The 22,504-nt window shown below is 32.7% G+C and overlaps 3 protein-coding genes across 4 annotated transcripts; 1 reads left to right on the top strand and 2 right to left on the bottom strand.

Annotated features, from left to right (window-relative positions):
• Positions 1-630: 630 nt before the first annotated feature.
• MED23 (mediator complex subunit 23) lies at positions 631-7,833 on the bottom strand. The gene is made up of 18 exons (XM_075309875.1): positions 7,669-7,833; positions 7,379-7,529; positions 7,003-7,303; positions 6,420-6,935; positions 6,269-6,355; positions 6,107-6,208; positions 5,943-6,043; positions 5,403-5,654; positions 5,220-5,347; positions 5,125-5,161; positions 4,838-4,975; positions 4,290-4,778; positions 2,483-2,806; positions 2,195-2,418; positions 2,044-2,126; positions 1,828-1,975; positions 1,323-1,767; positions 631-1,253 (listed from the first exon to the last, which is right to left on the bottom strand). Exons 1-18 carry the CDS (start codon positions 7,799-7,801, stop codon positions 722-724), a joined length of 4,191 nt encoding a protein of 1,396 aa, XP_075165990.1. The 5' UTR covers positions 7,802-7,833; the 3' UTR covers positions 631-721.
• Positions 7,834-9,203: 1,370 nt separating this feature from the next.
• LOC142241784 (uncharacterized) lies at positions 9,204-10,044 on the top strand. The gene is made up of 3 exons (XM_075313614.1): positions 9,204-9,451; positions 9,593-9,804; positions 9,864-10,044. The coding sequence occupies exons 1-3, from the start codon at positions 9,410-9,412 to the stop codon at positions 10,042-10,044; spliced, it is 435 nt and encodes a 144-aa protein (XP_075169729.1). The 5' UTR covers positions 9,204-9,409.
• Positions 10,045-10,085: 41 nt separating this feature from the next.
• Rme-8 (receptor mediated endocytosis 8) lies at positions 10,086-21,761 on the bottom strand. 2 transcript variants are annotated; one of them, XM_075313613.1, is made up of 23 exons: positions 21,572-21,761; positions 21,014-21,298; positions 20,797-20,937; positions 19,494-19,638; positions 19,049-19,247; positions 18,471-18,975; positions 17,604-18,401; positions 17,389-17,538; positions 17,138-17,329; positions 16,953-17,072; positions 16,800-16,888; positions 16,572-16,740; positions 15,509-16,506; positions 14,984-15,444; positions 13,902-14,926; positions 13,661-13,836; positions 13,043-13,595; positions 12,647-12,970; positions 12,196-12,573; positions 11,969-12,136; positions 11,774-11,896; positions 10,681-10,939; positions 10,086-10,615 (listed from the first exon to the last, which is right to left on the bottom strand). In XM_075313613.1, the coding sequence occupies exons 2-23, from the start codon at positions 21,203-21,205 to the stop codon at positions 10,500-10,502; spliced, it is 7,281 nt and encodes a 2,426-aa protein (XP_075169728.1). In that variant the 5' UTR covers positions 21,206-21,298; positions 21,572-21,761; the 3' UTR covers positions 10,086-10,499. The 2 variants fall into 2 exon arrangements, with proteins under 2 accessions (XP_075169728.1, XP_075169727.1); XM_075313612.1 differs by having other exon boundaries at positions 19,049-19,250; positions 21,572-21,760.
• Positions 21,762-22,504: the final 743 nt, after the last annotated feature.

The raw sequence follows: 22,504 nt of genomic DNA on the forward strand, positions 1-22,504 counted from the left end.
TCTCCGAAAATTTCAAGCAAATCGGAGAGCTCCAATTCTCTAAAAATCGAGCAAGTGGGAGAGGGATGAAACTCGTATTTTCTATTTTAGTTTAAGGTAACTCCATAAGGATTTCTTAGTTTTTGCTTTTGAAATATCGATTTATCAAAAATCAATAAAAAAATCAGTAAGCAACTTTAAGAGTGGAATACTCAAAATTGAATTTCATGGAAATTAATGAAAAACCAATTTGGATTGAATCAACTGATAAAGTTGTCGAACTACACTAGGTTGTGACAGCCCAAGGCTCACTTAAACCAGTGGTGAACTTCTCTCTCATTACTAAGTGCTATCCGATTTTATGTTTAGCCCAATGACGAGGGACCTACTTTTTATAGCCGAGTCTGAACGGTGTTCCACTTAGAGAAGCCTTGAAACACTCAGAAATGTCACCAGCATGGGACAATCCACCACTGAAAAGCCTTTTGGTGTTCGGTCGAAACTGGGTTTGAACTCACGGACATGCTAATCATTGCACCACGGTGGCTTCCTGTATATTTCCCTAGCTTAAGTCCATTTATTCTGGGTTTAAAAGTGCCATAAAATCTCTACTTACTTTGTGTATTTTGCCAATGAACGTAATCTTTAAAATTTTGGAATGAGAGGCGCCAAAGACTTGACAATATTTTCTTTATTTCAGGTTATCTGTTTTTTACTTTACATATCATCTCATGAGAGCATTTCAATTATGTCTCATGGGACCTCCCATATTCGGCTGTTGTTGCTGTTGTAAATGCTGCATTTGTTGCATTTGCTGTTGTTGTTGCTGCTGCTGTTGTTGATTGAAAGTCTGTTGAATTGGGTTGACATTATTGAAGGAGGATGTTGATGCCAATGCCGGATTTAATGTATTCTCATTCACCTTATCTAAATGTTTATCTTCAATATTTAGATGACTTATAAACCGTAAACGCCTTTGTAAGGTCGGCCTTAAGAGTTTAATGATAGCTTCCGATTCATTCTTTATGATATTACCCACATGAATATATTTGATGTGATAAAGGAAATCACATATGGGATCCATATATTCAAGAGGTGCTGGACCATGTTGTTTATCAACAACTTCCAACATTTCATAAAGTAATATTGCAATTCCAGCCACAGCATTTGGTTTCTCCTGTTCGATTCTCTGCAGAAATGGACCAAAGACATGGCACAGGAAAATCAATTGATGTTCGGTACGAACGCAAGGTTTTAACTTCTCCTTGATATATCTAGTGAGAGAAAAAAAATAAAATAAAATTAATCTAAATTTTTTACCCTCGATAGATATTGAGCCATACTTTGTCATTGTGGCTAATTTAAAGCCTCCCATGTGATGAAAAACGGAGTGGGCAACAGCCAAAACAACAGCATAAGTCTTTTCCACCATTGTTTCGCGAACCATTTTGAAATTGAACATTTCGAAGGCATTAAAACGATACGACCATCTCAACATTTTGGGCGAGTTGAGAACTTCTTGTAATCTATCATAAACCCCACTCCAATAGGCTTCGGGTAATTCAGCCAAAACAATGCCTACCGCATTAAGATAATTGTACATCTCTTTTTGTGGTATTAAGGCATAACCTTTGACCACAACATCGATTATGTTGTTGGCCACAATCTGAGGGGCTATGGGTAAACTTAGCAGTTCAACACATGTGACATACATGGCATGAGCAGGAGCATTCGAAAATTCATTGAAACGCCAATCGGTATTGTAGAATACATTTTTACCACTGATAGCTTGAATGGGAAGTACTATTTATAGGACTAAATAAAATAAAGATTATATCTAGAACTTACTTTCAGCCAATCGTGTTATAAGTTTCATATAGTAGGACAATTCAGGATTCCATAAAAGATCTTGACTTTGTAGGTAAAGTTTATATTGTTCACTAACACACCAATTTGAAGGGCGAATATCACAAAAAGACCCTGTTACAGCACTTACCTAAAATCAAAAAAAAAAAAAAAATAATTCATCCTTATATTTAAGTGAGATATACATCAGAATACTACCAATTTCTTTTTCAAGGAGGGACGTTCCCTCAATATACGTTCGTAAAAGTGTAATGTGTTATACAAATAAGTTATGGGACGATCTAAAAATATTACAAAAATATATATTAGCTATTCTTGGCCATTTAATTGTATAAACTCTTTGTATTACCATGAAATTTGTATAAAATACTTAAATGATCTAAAATCACTTCCAAGATTTGATGAACATGTTGTATAGGCAGTTCAATAAAACGTGTAATTACTACATCCAAAACCGGCAGGAATCGTAAACACACATTAGAAAAATATACCGGCAATGGAGGATGTGATGCTGATTCATCGGGAGCAAATTTTTCAGGATATTTTTGATGGAATGACAGATGTTTCTCATGCCTATAACAAATTTTGTAAAAATTATCGCCTTTCCTATATAAGCTAGAGCTATATCAGCTTTTACCAATTATTCTGCTTCCAATGATCTGGATTATTTTCTTTACAAAACTCGGTGACACGATTCCGTAGTTCAACAGATTTAAGCAACAGCAATTGAATAATAAGAAAACACACCTGGGCTTCATTTCCCTCTTGAGTTCGTAGGGCCAAACACAAAACAACTCTATCGATAGTTACCACATTATATTTCCATATCATATTGTTGATGGAATCAACACATTTGTGTATAAATTCTTTGCCATTCGATGAGACTACTTCACTGACCAAATAATCACATAGTTTTCGTAGATTTGCCGATAATGCACGGGCGCTTATTCCTTCTAAAATTCTGGAAGTATATTCATATGAAATATTTTATACAAATTTTCTGTAGAAATTAAAATTATTCAAAAATTCAAGTTTTCTATAAGAATCAAATTTTCTAAAAAAAATTAAGGAAAATTTGTTTTTTTATAGAACGCTTGAATTAACAAAAATTTTAATTTTTCTGTAAAAAAAATTAAATTTTCTGTAAAAAACTCGAGTTTTCTATAAAAAAAATCAAATTTTGTATAATAATTTTATTTTTCTATAAAAATATAAACTTGGAATATTTTATTTAATTTTCTATAAAAATTCAACTTTTCTGAAAAAAAAAAATTAAATTATTTAGATATGTCTGAAATTATAAATTTTCTGGAAAAAGTAAAATTTACTATGAAATTTTATATTCCTGGAAAATTTTAAATTTTGTCAAAAATTTTTTTTTATAGAAATATTACTTAAATATTTATAAAAAAAACATTAAAAAAAAAATTCTGTTGTCTGTAAACAATTAAATTTTATATGAAATGTTTAATACTCCGAAGAAGATCAATTTTCTATACAAATTCCGAAGTTTCACAAAAAATTAATATTTTCTATAAAGAGTTAAAATTTTCTATAAAAATTAAAGTTGTCTAAAAAATCCTGAAAATTTTTAAATTTTGTCAAAAATTATTTTTTATAAAAATATCAATTAAATTTTCTGTTATCTGAAATAAATTAAACTTTCCATGAAATGTTTATTTTTCCGAAGAAAATTAATTGTCTATACAAATTTCAATGTTAAAAAATTAAAATTTCAATGTTAAAAAATTAAAATTAAAATTTTCTATAAAAAAAAACAAATTTTTCTATAAAAAATTAAAATTTAATATAAAAAATTAAAGTTGTCCGAAAAAATTAGGTGTTCTATTAAAAATTAAATGTCATTTACTACAAAAAATTCATTTTTTTTTAATAAAAATTTAAATTCTCTAAAATATTTTAGATTTAGTATGAAATTTCATTTTCTAAAAAAGTTTAATTTGATATGAAGTTTTATATTTTCTGGACAATTTCAATCAATTTATCAAATTTAAACCATTTTTTTCAAATATTAATTATCTATAAAAAATAATTTTTAATAAAAAAATTAAAGTTTAAAAATTTTCATTTTCTTGTTGTATAAATCATTTTTCTATAAAAATTTTAATTTTCTAAAATATTTTAGATTTTGTATGAATTTTTTTAATTTTCTCTAAAAAGTTCAATTTAATATGAAATTTTATATTTCCTGGAAAATTTTAAATTTTCTCAAACATAATTTTTGAAATAAATTTCTTTTATTTGAAAAAGTTTTAATTTTTTTATGAAAAGTTTAATCTTCCCCAAAAAATTGAATCTTGTAAAAAAATCCAATTCTATACAAATTTTAATTTTCTTCAAAAATTCAAATATTTTGTAAAAATTCAAATTTTCTATAATATATCAATTTTCTATAAAAATTTGTAGATTGTTTTTGTACTTACTTATATGCCACCGGACTGATGTTCTCAGTTTCCCATATCATTTTGTAAAGTAAACATAAGAAAAGTGGACTGGTATTGGGCTTTATAAAATGACTTATTATATCATTTTCATTAGACATTGAAGTCCAAGTTCGATACTCCTCTTCAACAGACTTTTTAAGCAATTGTTTATTCTCCACAGGATGATTATTTTGGGCAAAAAATTCGGCTAAAGCTTGAGGGAAACATGCCAAGGAATGTGATGCCCACGAATGTGGAGTATTTTGCATTATGGTTGAAAGCAATTCCTTGCACCAGGCTTGCATATCTTCACCGGAACCGGTAATGTGCATAGATCTTGCTAAAGTTAGAATTAAAACCCGATTGAGTTCTTCACTTTCTGCTGAGGCTATTGATGCAGGGGATTTCTCATTAAAATATCTGGAAAGTTGAGGTTGGATTTCTACCGAACCCAAACCATTGATGAGACGAAGAGCAGTTGACTCAAAACTACAAATATTGATAATTTTGAAATATATCTAAGACGATTTTATATTTTAAAATCTTACCATAAATTTAATTGCATTTTATTTGTTTGTGGCATAGGAGCTAATGAATGTAAATGTGAAAGCAATTGCACCCTATAATGTGTTGGTATATGATGCAATCTATAGGAAAACATCTCGAGCAATGTATGTAAAACGCGCCTGTAAAATACAAGAAATGCTATTATGTTGGTCATATTTCTGTGGTTTCTAAAGAAAACATCTATGTCGGTAATAATATTTTCAAAAGAAAAAAATCAAATTCTGAATTTTTTTGCAAACTACAGTATTCATATTCACCGATAACATACCAAGCTTGATGTTTAAATACCGATGGTAAAAGTTGCACTAGAAAAACCAATAACATTTATTAGGTATAGAAATATGTTTCTAATATTCCACTTACTTAAAAATCCTTTTATACCCAAAGATTCGATTTCGGTATAGACTAAAAGTCGAGCGTATGTTTCAACTAAAGCTGGTGTGGGAACCGATGTTTTACTTTGAGCCTGTTTTATCATTTGCGAAACAAATCTGAAAGCATAGATATTTAGTGATCAAAGTATTTTGATTTAGAAAGCCAAGTTACCCATGTATCAATGACATTTTGCTGTGAACCGTTAAACTATCTAGAACTACCATGGAAAATGGTACTGGCTGTATGGGAGCTCCGGTGGCTGTTTTAGCATTACCAGTCAATGCTTCCACAAGAATATTCATGGGTCTTGTGAAATATTCTTGATTTGTTGAGTATGCATTACAAACTAAAACAATACGGAAGTCATTACCTAAACTGCTCATGGTCATCATGGTGTTTGGCATAACCAAATGCTGAAGAAAACTACAAAAGGGGAATAAAAAATAAAACTTAGGGAAAATATTTCAACTTAAAGTATTTCAACGCTAAAATAAATAAGAAACAATATTCATAAGAGCTATTCATATTGAGTCCAAATTAAATGCTTTGACCGGACAAAGGGGAACGCAGTGCTGAACGGATTGACAACGACAAAAATTATTTTCTTGATGAGTTTTTGGCAAGAACTAGATTAGAGTGTTTTTCCATAAAAAAGTGAAAAGCTTATATTGCAAGAGATATGCATTTAAAAACTGTTTATAATATACTTACTCGTGATGATTTTTTAATGCTATCGGCAATGGCCGCGAAATATTCATATTTTCTGCCCTGGCCTTTTTCATTAAATGAATCCATATGCATATTGGAGCCATCTGTAGTTTAATAAATATTAAATAGTATATTGATGTGTTCATTTAGAAGATTTTTTTAAATACCTGTCTTAATGAAGAAGATTTATTACAGTCTGGAAGTTTTAGGGGTTCTTGCTCTGGATATAATAAATCAAATAGTTTGAACATAGGAAAAAAGTTTGTGATCTAAAAACAAAACGTCAGTGCATATTTCTTTAAGTAAAGTTAGTTTAAATTTCTACTCACGGGATTCTTTTGTATGCTACCCGAAATAAACTGCAACAAAATCCACATCAATTGGTCTCTACCCTTGCGTAACTCCTTCTTTGATAACTGCAAAACTCAGCCAGGTCAATTGTTTTGAATTTTGTTTCCCATATATAATTTTTTAACATACCTTATCGTATAGAGCTATTATTATATGCATAAAACTGACAAATTGAAATAGCACAAAATATATCAATTGGCAAGACAAATGCAACCATATCCATTCATTTTGAGATATCTGTTCCTCTGGTACATTAAATCCACATCCAACAGAATTTTCATTTGTCTCGGTCATTTCCATGGCATTTATTATTAAATTTACCAATTGATCTTCCAAAGTATTGCAACGTTGTTTTTGCTGTTTTTGTAAATTTAACATTACTGATACCATTTCCTTGGAATACGATTGTCCCAGGACATAACGCAATAGTTGTGGTTGCTCTTCCATTAGTTCGAGTTCATAGGGAAGAATGCCTTTAAAATTAAATTTCAATGTATTCGGATCTAATTTCCATGAATTCATCATGTGATCGGCATAACCAAAATGTTCAACAATCGGCAACATATGACAATGTCCGATAATCGAAACCATTTGTGCGGTTTGACGAAATTCTTCCACCACATCAGTCATTAGCTTGTTTAATTTCTTAAATGGAAAAATAAAAAACATTATACTAATTTCTGTAATTAGAAATATCGAGTCTAAAACTCACCCAATGATAGGGAAATGGTTTCATAAACTCATTTGCTATAAAGTATGCTGGTAAAAGACAATTTTCCCGATCAAATATATAGCTTATAGTTTCTTCCAAGGCCAATAGCTGTGGCAGATATGTAACATTGACATTTAAAGGAAACGTTTGAGCCTTGTCCCTGCAGCTTTTCATGATTTCTCGTACACCCTTGTAGTCAACGTGATCAATAACCTTTTTTATTAAGTGGAAGCTTTCAATCCAGAAAAGTTTATTCTCATAGACTAACTTTTCACACAAAAGGATTTTGTCACAAAGTAGCCTATTTCAAAGACAATATACATATTAACATTAGTACCAAGAACCAGATAGACTTTCAGTAGTATAATTTACTTACTTTGCTGTCAGCAGATGTGATTCGGTTAGTTTTCCCAATGTCGACATCAACACTTTCAAATGGTTTGCATTTGTAACTGTGGCCGCTTTCTGCAAATATTGCCTAACAATGTTCTCCTTGTTATCTTGGGGAACACTAGCGAAAGCTTTAACTATAACAAAAAAATTAATAGGAAAGGTAAGTTTGTTGTTGCAACCAAGATTAGTGCTTTCCATCTTTCAGCGGACCATATGGGTATTTTTATGTTAAGTCCATAGCACGCAAACCCTTTATAGGCTCATACTACCTACCAACATCATTTGTAAAATTTGTAGCTCTGTCCGTTTCACCATTGGCTGGATACACGATAACACTCAAGAAAGCTTCTTCAATAATTTCCACTTTTAAATAATTATTCACATAGTCCAGTATTTGTACATCCATTTTTCTGGAGAAAACAGAACGGTGTAAACAAAAAATATTTGTGCACAGAGTTGCCAATATGTTGGTATTGGATACTTTTAGACAAAAAGGTAATGCTCATCAAACAGCTGATTTCATTTCTTTAATAGGCCTATTTCCGTTTAGCACTCAATAAAACATTTGTATGAGTTATCTAGCCCATCGTTGCATTGGTGATGTATCCAGAACATCAGTGCAATTTATTGTGATTAATTTGTCGATTCACATGAAATTAAGAGTGATAAATATCATAAAATATGACAGGAGTATCTATGTAAGATTTCACTTGTTTTCTGCGATTGTTTTTAAAAAGCTGATGCCTGTATTGTACATTGTTGAAAATAACGATTATATTTTTATCAAGTCTTGTCAAATTATTGATGGAAAAAATGGCAGGCATTGATTGCGAAACATGTTATATTTTTAACCCTCGGACAGACACATGAGTCTGGCCAGACCTTTTTCGATTCTAATTGTAATTGAAATACATTTATAATATAGCTAGAGATTTGAAACTTCTGGTACCCTCCTAAAATTGTATTACCTATCGATGTGTGAAAAAATCAGGACGGAAAATACGACAGTAATAATGTAATAATATCAAAAACATAGCATATTTTCCATATAAATACATTAAAATACATAGTGGGTCTGGCCAGGCCTCATGTGTTACGAATGTGACTATCGAAACATGTGTATGACGGAGGGTTAAATTAATTGATTCAAAAAAGTAACCGTAAAAACAATGAGTTTTTCAGCCGCAAAACTAAACATAGTACTTACCTTAAAGGCCTGTATGCACCTCTATAGAACTTTTCGCTACCCATAAGAAATTGGTATTTTTGCAATCGAAAATTTCGGGACATGTTGTTATCGATTGTTTACATTTTGCTCCTATAAGAAATGTATGGTAAAACTGTATTATTGGCATGTAACAGGAAACCATAACTTTTCTGGAAATTTGTATTTTAACTTGATGCGGAATGATCCAAAGCAGCAATTGAAACCGTTTATTTTCTTTAAAATGAATTATTAAAGAAAACCAAAGCCTTTAACCAATAAAATCAAATCAGAATAAAATTATATTTCTTTAGGGTAATTTTATTATAACCAAAAAGGTTTTTTTTATTAAAATCTCTGCTTCCGACCACAGTGTATATGCTATTGTGATAGATTTTGTATATTTCCTACTATCGTGATAGGAACTTTAAAATGTTGGGATTTAATTTTCAAATCTATTATTTACCCCCATTTTCATGAAGCTCCGTTAGTGCTACGTTACCTAACGGACTATTAAACCGTACTATGGACAAATCTGTCATCTTGCCTATATATTCCAGATGCTAGTTAGAAACTTAACTGCTAAAAATTTTTCAGTTGAAGTTAACGGAGCTACATGAAAATGGCCGTTAATATAATTGAATGTCAATAAATATAAAATAATAAGTCTCAGTTTTTTTTCACTCTCCTCCTTTCTATTTATAAGTGAAAGTAACGAAATTAAAAACAAATTCAGTTGACAATTTAAAAATGTGAAATTAAATCAATTAGATTTGCTAGAATCTGGAAAACGGGCAAATATATAATACAATGACAAAGGTTTGGAATAAGCCATTGCATAAACGCAAAGTTGTAAGTATTCTCTTGCGAGAAGTTATCACTTTCTTCCGCAGCAAAAAAAAATCTGCGTTTTTATTATTAAGCTGATTTAATCTTTTTTGAATATGAGGTATGAGAAACCAAAAATTTTTGTATTTAAATTTGTATATCTAGTGGAAACAAATGTCTTTGCCAGCCAAAATAGTGTACTATATTCGTCCGTTTGTGCAACAATTCGTTATGATATGGTTGCAACCCTTACCGTTTCCTACCATATTTAAAATGGGCTATTCTGCTATCCTGTTTGTTCTTATTATTCTGCCCATTCTATATTTATCAATGGCTTTCCTTTGTTATTATGGTATATTGCAGTTTATTTTAGAAACGTAAGATAATCATGGACCTTAGAAATAAATTGGACGATTTAAAATGTTCTAATTTTTAGGTCTTTGGACATCCGATTTTCTCAAAATCTTGATTTACTACATTTTCTAAAGCAATTATTTACTTCAGAAGATCTTAATGGATCTTTTTGGTTTTGTCTTCAAAATTTCCGTTATGGCATAACAGCAGTGGCATCTTGTGTAGACTATGTACGACTTGCTCTTGTATTGCTGCTGGGATGAATGATAGATGTATGACTTAATACAATGTAGTAACACATGAATTTATTTTGTATTTTTTATTTCATAATTTTTATTGTTTTTTTTTTTGTAAATTGTGAATTTTTACTGTAGAAATAGAAATAATAATTTTATTATAATACATATGTTATATAAGATTTTATCTTGCATTTTGCAAATAATAATAAAATTGAATGAAGAAAAATGAAAATGTTCTTTTTTTATAACACCAAAACATGTTGTAGAGATTTTTTATATTGTATAAAAAACATTTTTCATAAATTATATACTATTTTTTGCAATATGATCTAAATTTAAATAGAAAATGTTCAACACATTCTTAAAAAAATGTTTTTCGTTTGCCTTTTATGTTTGCGGGAAAAATAAGATATACTTTGATATTGTGGGGAGAAGCTATGTAAGAAAAAACATTAAAAAATATTTGTTAAGGGTAAATACTATTCCTCCGGAGGTCGTGCCGAGGGATCATCGCGGTCCATTGGCGGTGGTGACGTAAGCACTTCAACATTTTGTGCCGGTCCTTGAGTGAGGTAGCCTGCGGTAGGATTGATACCTGTTTGCAAAATTCAAAGCGTTAAAATGGGAAACCAGAAAAATGTAAACAAATTGTCATCTTACCCGTTAGATATCCTCTAACATTGGTGTCGGTTATGAATAAGTCATGTCTTTGATCTTTGAATTCCGCCCATACAGGATGCTTTTGAAGGATTTGATTAACACGATCGCCATAGTTCAGATTTGTAGTCATACCCTTAAGGGCGGCAACTATTTGTGCTTTAACCGCTGAAGCATTGTCAACAAAATCCAAACGGCTATCCAATAGACCCAATAAGAAGGGTATAAGACCAGTTTCCAATGACTGACTTATTAGAGAATCCTTTAGAAATAAGAATTTAAGATTAATCAGAAATTTCATTTTTAATGTGGGAAAGCAATTTACATTGCAAGGTGAAAACATTAGCCCAGTTGATTGAAATTTTTATCTTCAAAATATATACTTTTGATTACTTTTCTTTAATAATCCATTTTAGGGATTATAAACTTAATGAATATTCCCGTCCATCAATAAAATTTGCTTAAAAGAGGTATAATTTTATACTTTTTTGATGATTTATTCTCGAACTCGAACTTAGTACCCACGTTTAGAAAAATGTGCACCAGATTTTCGTAATCATAGAAAGTAGGACAAATCTAGCATTTGAAATATATAAAATGTATTAATAATTTGTTTTTGGGATTATTACATCTTATTGAACAATTCAATCACAATAAATAGCTATTGTGAATCGAAGAAACGTTTCTTTATAGAAATTCAACCTGACATACCGTCGAGATATGCACTATCTGTCTGATTCTAGTACTTGATGCTACATTTGTACGATACTACGTTCACACTATGCCCGAAATCTCCTTAAAAATTTTTCGGCTGAAATCTCTACTGACTTCAACACATTTACAATGGGGAGGATTTCACGATCAAAATAGGGTAGTACTACAACCACCACTTCTTTTTGCAACCAAAGGTTTTTTGCCTGTTTATGAAACACAAAATCGATTCCATAGACTCTGGTTTTCGAGATATCAATATGTGATTTTTGACAAATCGTTCGTCTCGAGGCGTACAAAAATTCTGCAAACAAGCAGTTATTTTATTATTTGTGGATGGGCTAGTGAGTCTACCTTATTTGCGTTCCCTATTTGAAATACTCACATGTTGATGTTTAAATAGTCGACTTAATGTTTCGCATGATTTCTCAATACAATCTCTATTGTGTTCCATACATCTTTTAAGAGGTGAAATGCATTCTGTTTGTGAAATAGAGCTAACGCAGAACTAAACGAAAAAAAATCAGCAATAACATAATAATATTTGGTAAATTTTATTGTTCTGGTTGTAATTACATACCTCGGACAGGGACAATTGATGTAATACTGATAGTGTATTCTTTGGTTGAACGGACAAAAGATTAAACAATTTTGGTATATGACCTAGAACTGGAATATCATCGGACAAATTTGGTTGGGATCGTAGAAGTTCCACTAAAGCTGTAGTAGACAAGTCCAAAACATCTTTCTACAAAAAAAAGAATAGTTCACATAGTGTATTAGTAAATGCAATTTTTCTATACGTACCTCTGATGAACTTTTACTTATTTGATCAACCACAAAATCTAAGAGATCTGATAGGAATTGCTTGGGCTTTCGTAATGTCCAAGCTGGATTAGCAACAAAGAGACGTAAATAAACACCGGCAACAACGATTTCATTGGAAATAATATCTTTAAGGATTTCAGGATCTTTCCATAAATGCTTAGCGTTGAGTTTTTGGGCTCTATAGAAACTATCACACATATCTGAGACAGCATCACCTACATTAGCCCTAGTCTTATCGTTCCATATTAATTCGGGATGTTCATGTATTGACTCGAACAATTGTACCGATGTTTGTGGTGACTCGATCATGGCATCCACAAATAAAGCTGGTAAAAATTTCGATACGGTTATGCGAACCTAAGACACCACAGAGATTATAGTTAATCAGAATCAGAACATTTGCATAATGCCTTTGTTTTGTTGATATTACCTTGGGTCCACTCAACCTATCAGCAGTCATTTTAGCCAATATTTCGGCACACATTTCTCGTATTAATGGATTGCGAGAATTACAAAACATATCCAATAAATAGATAACGGCTCCCTTCATTTGGGCTTCTTTAATCATTTCCTGGACATTCATTAGGCCAGACAAAGTCTCCAAGACTTTTTGCTGGCTTGCCCTTAAATCGGGATCCTTAAGGGCAACCAAGAATTTACCTAATAGCTCACAAGCAGCAATTTCCGTAATACAATCTTTATTCCTGGAAACCAAGGCCACGACTTCCAGGGCCACAGTTTTAACGGTGGTATTCTATGGGTGGAAAAATACAGGGTGATATATTCACAAATACGATATTGAGCCAAAAGTAAATAACAAACTTACATCACTAAAAAGATTATTGGCCAAAAATCCAAATATCATATCAAAACTTCCTATACATTGAATCTCAACCTCATGATTAGCCTTGATTACAGCTATTAAGGCCTTGAGTACCATTATGATACGTTGTTCTACATTACCATCCTTGGCAAAATCATATTTATATTGGCTTTGAAGTTTCTGTTGTTCCAATAAGGCTTCGGTTTCCAACTTCTTGCGGGACTTTGAACGATTGTAGGCATTTAAGACTTCATCAAAAGTGCTACCGCTTTTTGCCTGAGGTTGATTATGTTGCAGCTTAAGTTGAGGATGATTCGGGGCCAATGTGGGTTTCAATATACCATCTCCACCAGCAGCGCTCATTGAAGGTGAAACCACAACATCACCACCACTATAGGGTATAGTTTGAGTTGAATTTTTCAAACACATCATGTAATGATAGGCTTGCTTAAGATATTCCAATAAATCCCAGGCAAATTGTTTTGGATTTTGTATAGGGAATGTAGGCATATCATTATAGATGCGTATAAAAACACCACCAATCTGTAATTCATCCCTAGAAAAGGAAACGAAAACGAAAAGCTCTTAGATTATAGTTTTCCATCAATTTATCCATCATACTTATGGGCATCGAATTCGAATTGTGATACCAATTCATGTATTTCCGTTATATCTTCAAATGTCTCTTTGACCGATGCTGACCGCTGTTGTTCGAGAAAATCTAATAACTGAGCTCTGGTGGCATTATCCCAAATTAAATAGGGATTTCTTGTGTTCGATGTAAGTAGTTTTAAAATCTTTAAACGCAAAAAAATTAAGATATTAGATGAATGTTCCTCCTAGGGTTGAGTTCAAAACTTACTTCACTATCCTTCTCTTTTGTCATCTTATTTGCTATATATTTAGTAAGCAAACGTTCTAAAACCTGATTGACCACCGCATTTTGAGCTTCAGATGTTACCACATATTTTTGTGTTAGTAAATCCAAAGCCTTTGTTGCCTTATGATCGGGAGATGTGGCTTCTGAACTGGCTGTAGAATCTTGTTTGCTTACTGCAGCTGTTGTTGCTCCCGTAGCGCTGCTATTCGCATTTATTGCCTCCTGGCCAGTAGTTATCGCTAATTGTTTATTTTGTAAAGGATTTTGTGCATTTTGGGTATACGCAGTGGGTTTAGCTTTTGTGGGTGCTTGCACTAGTTTTGTTGCACTTGTATTAGTAGGTGAATTGTTTCCTGATGAAGACACCGACTTACTATCAGTCTTGGAACGTAACTCTAATCCAAAGCCAGCCAAGGCTATACACGCCAAAACCGACATTTTAGCCAATGTATTTGCTTGTTGTTGTTGATTGGTTTTATCGCTAGCCTCAACACCACTCTCGTCCAATGTATAATCGTATTCGAAACAGAATAGCAACAAAGACCAAAGGACTCCATTGCAAGCTAGATTACATTGAAGCTCATGATTGTTGGCTGCTAAACTAGTGACTAAACTAACCGAGAGGGTGTGTTTAAAATAAACCACCCGACATACATCAGACATTAGGCGGGGAAGGGTTATGATCTTTTGTTTGCATTTCTCAAAGTTGCAGGCTACCTCAAAACAGCGTGTTACATTTGATATGACCTGATAGTGTAGGGATTCTGGTTTCGAATCAGCTCCCATTATTGAAACGCAACGGTCATAGGCCTCAAGAAGAGCCTCGATACCCTCCTCCCTTCTCAATTCCTCGGCATTTAAGGCAGAACAATGAACTGTGTGATAACAAAGTTCTGAAGCAGCGGTAAGTAGTTGAGTTTCTTTGGAGAATAACTCATCGTCTTTTGTCTCCAAGCGTATGGTCTTTATCAATTGAGGATAACCGGCATATTTATAAGGACGTAAAACTGTAAGAAGACCTTCTTGCAATCACTTTACATTTTAAAACTTCTCTATATATTTACCATCTGCATATCTTTCGAATAATATGCTTTGTGTCCGCAAAATCAAAACAATATTATTTGGATCTGGACCACCTGAACTCCATACATTTCGCGAACACAAAAATTCATAAGCCTGATTTACTTTCTCAAAGACCTCACGGCCATTGGGATTCTTGTCTGGATGATATATCTGGGCTAGGCGATAGTAACTTTTGCGTATCATTGACTCATCGGGTTTCGGGTGCTTATTTAAATCTATGCCTAAATCGTTGTATGCTTGTTGGACGGTCATTTGTGGAGGTTTTTTTTCCACCTCTTTTCGCCAGGCATCCAGGGTATGCTTCAACAATTGCACAGGATCCGAAATGGGCCAATTGGGGAATTTTTGTGTATCACATAAATGCCTCAAATAATAGATATGGCAGAAAAGTTCATTTTCTAGTTGAGGATAGCTTATAGCCGGTATGGCAAGGTATGGATATCTAAGAAAGAAAGAAGACAACATATTATGGTTGGGACTCCAAGAGAAGATAAGTTCCTACTCACCTGGCCATTGTATGACCTTTAAGGCGGGGAGTAAAATCAGCGATATGTGCTGCAATTTTTTCTATTAACAATCTTCTCATTTCTGAACTCCATATAACTTCTGGTGTATCGAATTCTCCCAAAAATATTTCAGCAAATTTCTCTGCACTGTAGTTCTCGAGAAAGCAAACCATTGCCTCTGGCAATAATTGCCCAAGAATACTACGATGCATTATACCCGACTGTGAGGTTTCCTCACTACGGAAACCCTGTTTCATGTGAGTCATTTTAAGGAATTTCGTTATAGGCAGAATATTACTGCCACTATACATTAACATGAAATAGAAAACACCTGTTAGATAGACTTTCGGCATTTCAGGATTATCCTGCATTATTTGACATAGTAAAGTGGCCACACGTTCCAACAAGCCAGGATCATGGGTTAAACAAACTTGAACTATATGCGGCAAACATATGAATTCGGAAAGTTTACGTGAGAGTTTGGGTCCTGGTATTAGGACAGCTTGTCCATTTTGTGTTCTTGAAGGGAAAAAGCTGGTACACTTTATCAAAATATCCAATATCATAGACGAAAGCTCTGTTTCATTATATAAAGGTTGTCCTTTGGCAATGAGACACCATTTAAGTTGGGGTATCTGTTGCAAAGAACGCCACCCATCCATGCCTATGGCCCAACATCTGGTTTTGGGTGTTATAATTCCTTTTGACCACAGCTCCTTTAATTCGGAGTAAGTGATGGGACCTTGACGTTCGGGTTTTTGACCCTCTTTCTCTATATTATAATACCAATCTTTTTCCTCGTATTGTTGCATATTGGGACCAGCCTCAATGACATTGGTTTTTGTATTAGGTTGAGCACGTCCTTGATGTAAATGTGCCAATGTTATAAGATCCACTAGGCATTGCACATGATCTACAAGTGCTCTGCAATTGGATTTTTCCAAGACTAAACACGATACGAGATGTATCAGAGCATCTCTCAACGAAGGTGAATAGCACTGGAAGTGAAAAATTGAGGATTTTCAACCAAAATGTTACGAAAAATGTGTGAACAATTTTTTACCCGATCACTTAATTGGAGAATATAAGACACATCACTAAATTGTCCAATTTCCTTATGATATCGTTTATAAACCTTTGCTAAAGCTTGCAACGATGTAACAGTTAGTTGATCATCATTTACGCGCTGACGGCATAAAACACGTCTGTATAAAGCATTAAATAGTTCCACTCTGAAAAAAAAAAACCATTGAAATTTTGTATTTTCTTGCTGAAATATTAAAGAACTTACGGGTCTTTTACTAAATTCTGAGGCCAATCGTCTTTCTCTAAAATCAAACGTATATAGTAATCACCAATTTGAATTTCATCAGCCAGACACTATGAAAGAACAATGAATATTAGAACTTAAATGTGGTATATGGAACTTTTTAAATTGTCTTACTTGATAGGTGACTTCGAATTCCTGGTAATTCCAGGCCACTATTGTATTACCAGCTAAATCTCGATCATTTATAAATTGTCTCAATTCATTTTCCAAAGAAATTCTCAATTCTTCTCGAGTCTATAAAATAAGAATTATTGTTAAAAAAAAACTCCTATGTAAAGTTATTTCCAATAGTCATCCACCTTATGATTCCAAATCAAATTGGGTAAACTGTGGTCTTTGGCAAAGTTATAAAAGAAATAAGGAAGATTTACTATAGCTTCGGAGGTTTTTTTGCGTTGTCGTCGATTACGTAGAACCACTGGTCGATTCTTTAAGGCTTGAGCAGCTGTGTCTTGTTGCTCAATCAAGCTCATACCCCAATGTTTAATTCCCTATGGAATAGAATTACTCAGAGATTATAAAAAAAAAAAAACAATCTTTTGCTTCATACCTGTAAATGCTTTTCGATGACGTTTTTACGAGTTCTATTGGAATGTTGAATGGCAAATTTTAAATTATCACGGAAATTTAATTTATCTTCTTCTACATCGTTTTCCGGTACTGATTCTTCTGACTCTAAAAACATTAGTAATCCAGCAGGCTGAAAAGGGAAAATGTCATTTTCATTTTTTACTTCCTTATTACGAAAACAATTCAAATACTCACAAATATTCGTTTAAATAAATCTATGGCTTCGCTATTGTCTGTTATCCAAAGGCCTATTAAATGTCTAGATAATTGACGGTGTGTAGCTAATGTTGGATCATTCGATGGTGTATACAGAGCTACCAATAAATGACGACACAAGGCAGCCTCATCTAAAGCCAATGATTGCATTTGCTGGGCCACTTGTAATTCTCCTTCTTCAATAATTGCTCTCAAAACTAAACCGGCTCCCTTAACTATAGCCAATGAGGGATGTTGAAATAATTTGTACAGATAACGCCCTCTTTCGGCAACTAGCTCTAGAAGAATATCAAATTGTTTGCCATCTGTGGTTTCACTGTAAGGCACACATAAAGCAAAAGTCAAAAAATCCAACATAGCCGATAAAACCAATGCTCCACTCCCATGACTAACATGGGTAGTCCACATATTGAGCAATGTTTCTAAGAATGATTTCGATGAGAGTATAGAAGATTTATTGAGCTGTTCTTGTTTTAAATCGTGATCAGAATTTACAGAATGCATTAGGGAATTGATCATATCGATAGCCGAGTAGGTAACGGCCAAGTCTTTCCTTCTTAAAGCGGCTACAATTTTTGTACCAATTATTTCACGAAACCCTGGAAGATTTGTAAATGCAGCATAGCCAACTTTGCTGGCCAGTAAGCGCGTCAAAGCATGAAATATGGCTTCTAATTCCAAATTTGTTAACTGGGCTGTGGGATTATCAACTTCTTTTTGGGCCAATGCTTGCAGGGCACTCAATATGAGTTTTTCTTTATTCTCAGCAAATATACTCTAAAAAATAAGGATATAGTATTAAGATTTACCAAAAGACCCATATATACTTCAAATTTTCCATCTTACATCTTGTGTTACACTATAATTCAGACCACTGTGTGGAACATTTGCATTGAAACGCTCTAGGACTTCATAACGTTTTGCTGGATTTTGAAAATTATTCATAACCAAGCGTAGCAGATTTGCCTCAGTCTCTTCGTCAACGCAACAATTGAGTGGTACATAACGTTTTCCCCGAGGTGTATTGACAATTTGTATGTGAACATCTTGATTGCCACTCGATCGTACGGCATCCAGCAATGTGGCTAACAATGAATCACGATCATTTGTTGTATACGAACGCACAATACCATTTTTATATTCAATACAAAATTTTTGTAAATTGTCCTTATCACGCACTAATGCAAATACCTCACACAGGGGTCTCAAAGTACAAACACTATATGTTTGGGGATCACGTTCGAGTACTGTTGTTTCTGTTAAACAAAGTATACGCTTAACAGGTTCTGGATGGCGAGGTGTAACTTTTTGTACCGTAAACTCTGTCATAGAAGTTTGAAATTGATCGCCACTAAAATTTTACCAGCAAAATATTTTCTGATTAATATATATTTTTTTTTTTGGTAAACTTTCGTAACTGATACCTGTATTTTCCAAAACGTTGTCTTTCGAATTGTTCCAGTGTGATTTGCGATTTTAAAATCTTTATGTCTATTCCCAAGAATTGCGTTGATTTCTGTGCTATATTCTGTACAATTTCGAGATGATTGACGGCTTTAAACAAATGAAGTCGACTAAAGCCTCCATAGGCCATAACAATGCCTCCTTCATAGTCGGAAATCCCTGCTTAAAACGTGCGCATTAAAGGAAAACATAAGATGAAATATTTGTGTGAAATACATTTGTATGGAGTAGTAAAAGCTGAAGCAAAAACAATACAACTGCCGTGATGCGTTCGTGTGTGTAATTAATATAATAATTGTAGGTTTTAGCCTAAATTTGTTGCAAATTTGTGTATCTTATTTTCTAAACAAAACCACAATCTATCTACTTTATCAATTTGAAGCTTATACATAAAAAGTGTGATACCTATTATGCCCTCTATATCCTTGTACATATAACTGGCAAGAATTTCGTTGGTGGTTGGATCCAACTGATCCAATGAACATGGTGTTACTTCCAAAACTGTAGGCAAACTAATACCAGACCAGTGGTATTTATAAGCTGTGAAGCGCTGCAACAAGAAAAAGAAAAAATTTGCGTAAATTTAAATGGCTTAAAATTTTGAATAATAGAGGAGATGGTTGAGATCTTTTTGAGTTTTTTCAGGGCTTAAATACACCCTAAAAATAATAATAATAATAATAATAAGAGCAGTATTTTTGTACTAAAAACGATATCTATAATTTGTATATATTTATTTTTACTAAAACAGCAAAAAGGCTAATGTGAAAGTAAGCAGTCTCTGTTTGATATTTTTCAAACTCCATTACATTAAAATAGGCTTTAGTTCGGTAGAAACAAACAACAGAGACTGAAACAAACAATAGAGAGATATCGTAAGACATTAACCCCCATTTTCATGAAGCTCCGTTAGAGCTACGTTAGCTAACGAACTTTTAAACCGTACTATGGACTTCTCTGTCATCTTGGCTATATATTCCATATGTCATTTAGGAATTTAACTGCTGAAAGTCTTTCAGTTAAATTTAACCGGAGATAATTGCAATTTACTTTCTTTTAACTGGCAGTTAAAGCCTAACGGAGCTACATGAAAATAACCCTAAATATATTAACAATATGTCTTGTATTGTAGGTTTTACAATTTTTCTCAACAAAAACAAAATGTTTGCTGATCCAATTTAGGAGCCTTAAATATTAGAGGTCTCAAAATTACAAAAGAACTATTTTGGTTCTTGAGCATCCTTTGGATAACATTTTAAAATCTAAAAAATTTACGATTTATTATTATATAGTCCATTAGTTACAAAAATATAACTGCAGACGCTGACTGTTGTTTTTAGCAGACTTTTTTCCTCTGGATATAGTGATTACATTTTTGTGTCTAATTAAGATTTTACAAAAGTGCATTTATTATCTAAAAGTTCAGAAATAGTGGCGACACAAAAGCTTTAGACTTTTGCAAAATATAAATCGGCATGTAAAAATTGAATTTGACATATTATCAATATTTTTATGATTAACACTATGTTATGACAAACAATTTTAAGGCCTTTGGAGCTTGATTGTAAAGACTGGCATGAACAAATTTATATAACTATCTAATCTAAATCCAGGTCTGCAATTGGAGCTCTCACATCAAATTGGCCTGTTTTTAACAACAACCATTGATCACTCCGATATCTATAATTTGTATATATCTATTACTTACATGGGCATTTTTGGGTTTATCAGCAAATTCTTTGTAGTATTTCAATATGGATGTTAAAATATCATTACGATATTCTGATGATAACTTAATTGAATCAACCTTTTTGTCTTTTCTCACCGCCAAGACAAATTCATTGGGTATCTAAAAGAAAATAGGGCAAAGAGGTTAAACGTGATAACTATTCTCCTAATTACCCCCAGAAAAAGACATTACTTACATTAGATGTTTTAGATGGTGCTGCAGAAACAATATCTGAATATGACCACCTATTTGTAAGGTCCAACTTATCGGGATTATATGTAGAAATACCCAAATTTCCAATGGATAGAATTCGCTTATATTTTCCTTTCCAGGAATGTTTTGTTACAAGAAAACATTCCAAATCAATGCTCTCTTTGGGAGGCACCATTTTTTCCAAATTCAGTTCAGTAACCTCCTCTTCCTCTTGCTACTCTTTTGCTTCGATGTATGTAAATTTTCAATAACAATCACTTTTATTAATCTGCAATGAAAAGCAAATGAAAGAAAACATTGGCGATAAAGAAAAAAACAAAAAACAACAACAAGACTCCAGATCCCCAACATTTGACTCATCATCATCGTCAGCTACCCGATACCACAAACAATCAACATAGCAAAATCATAATGCATCAATTAAAGGCAACTTTTCACCAAATGTTATTTAATACTTTACGGAAATTGATTTTCATGTCTCCAATTTATCCAATTTATCTTTTATATTGCATATTGCATGTCCGACAATAGAGTCATTTACATGATTACTATGTATGGAAAAAGGGGAGTATCATCATAGCACAAATTCACGGTTTCTATCACAATATTCCGCTTTAGGTATAATATAGGTTTATTTGTTTCATACAAATTTCACTAACAATTTCTTTTTTTTATATGGTGCAACATTTCTTAATAGAATTGTATATCCAATAATATTAATTTATCACTATGATCTGATTTGGGGATATTGCAAAAGTGAAAAACAGCACTGTTCACACACACTCACATAATCATTATAAATTGTCAAATTAGAAGACACGGTTGGGTATCGGGGTAGTATATTAAGTACAAGGCATCAAAAAAAGTGGTGCAGAAGCACCGGCTACGCTGTAAAAAAAATTCATCTATGCTAGTCGTCAATTATCTGGCAAAAAAAAATGTATATACTTCCAACAAAAATATTTTTTTCCAATTAGTGAAATATTAAGTCCGATGTACAACTCTAACGAAATTTCCGCTCCCAGAAGAAATGCATTGGTATTTTTACTACGGAATTTTTTTTTAAGTGTTGTTACCGATTGTTTACATTTTGCTCCAATATGATTTGTATGGCAAAATTGTATTATTGACATGTAGCAGGAATTTACGCAACTGCTGCATACCGGGCATAATAACAAAATCGAAGTTTACATTGATAATCTTCAAATTGTTGTTTATGCATTATCAACTGTCTGCTTTTGATAGAGACAAACTGACTAACCGAAAAGTTTGCTTGAATTGAAAGAGGACCGATATGCAACTATAATGCATGTCAAGAATGTAATTCTGCACTGTTTTTATGGAGAAAACAATTTTAACAATCGATAACATAAAAAAATCGTATTTTTCAAAAAAAAAAAATATTAGAAATGTAGAATTTTACTAATATTGAGAAGAGATGAAATTTTCCTTAGGTGATTACTAAGTTCGCGTT

The sequence above is a fragment of the Haematobia irritans genome, chromosome 5 (genome assembly GCF_050003625.1).
Source record: "Haematobia irritans isolate KBUSLIRL chromosome 5, ASM5000362v1, whole genome shotgun sequence".
NCBI classification, from domain to species: domain Eukaryota; kingdom Metazoa; phylum Arthropoda; class Insecta; order Diptera; family Muscidae; genus Haematobia; species Haematobia irritans.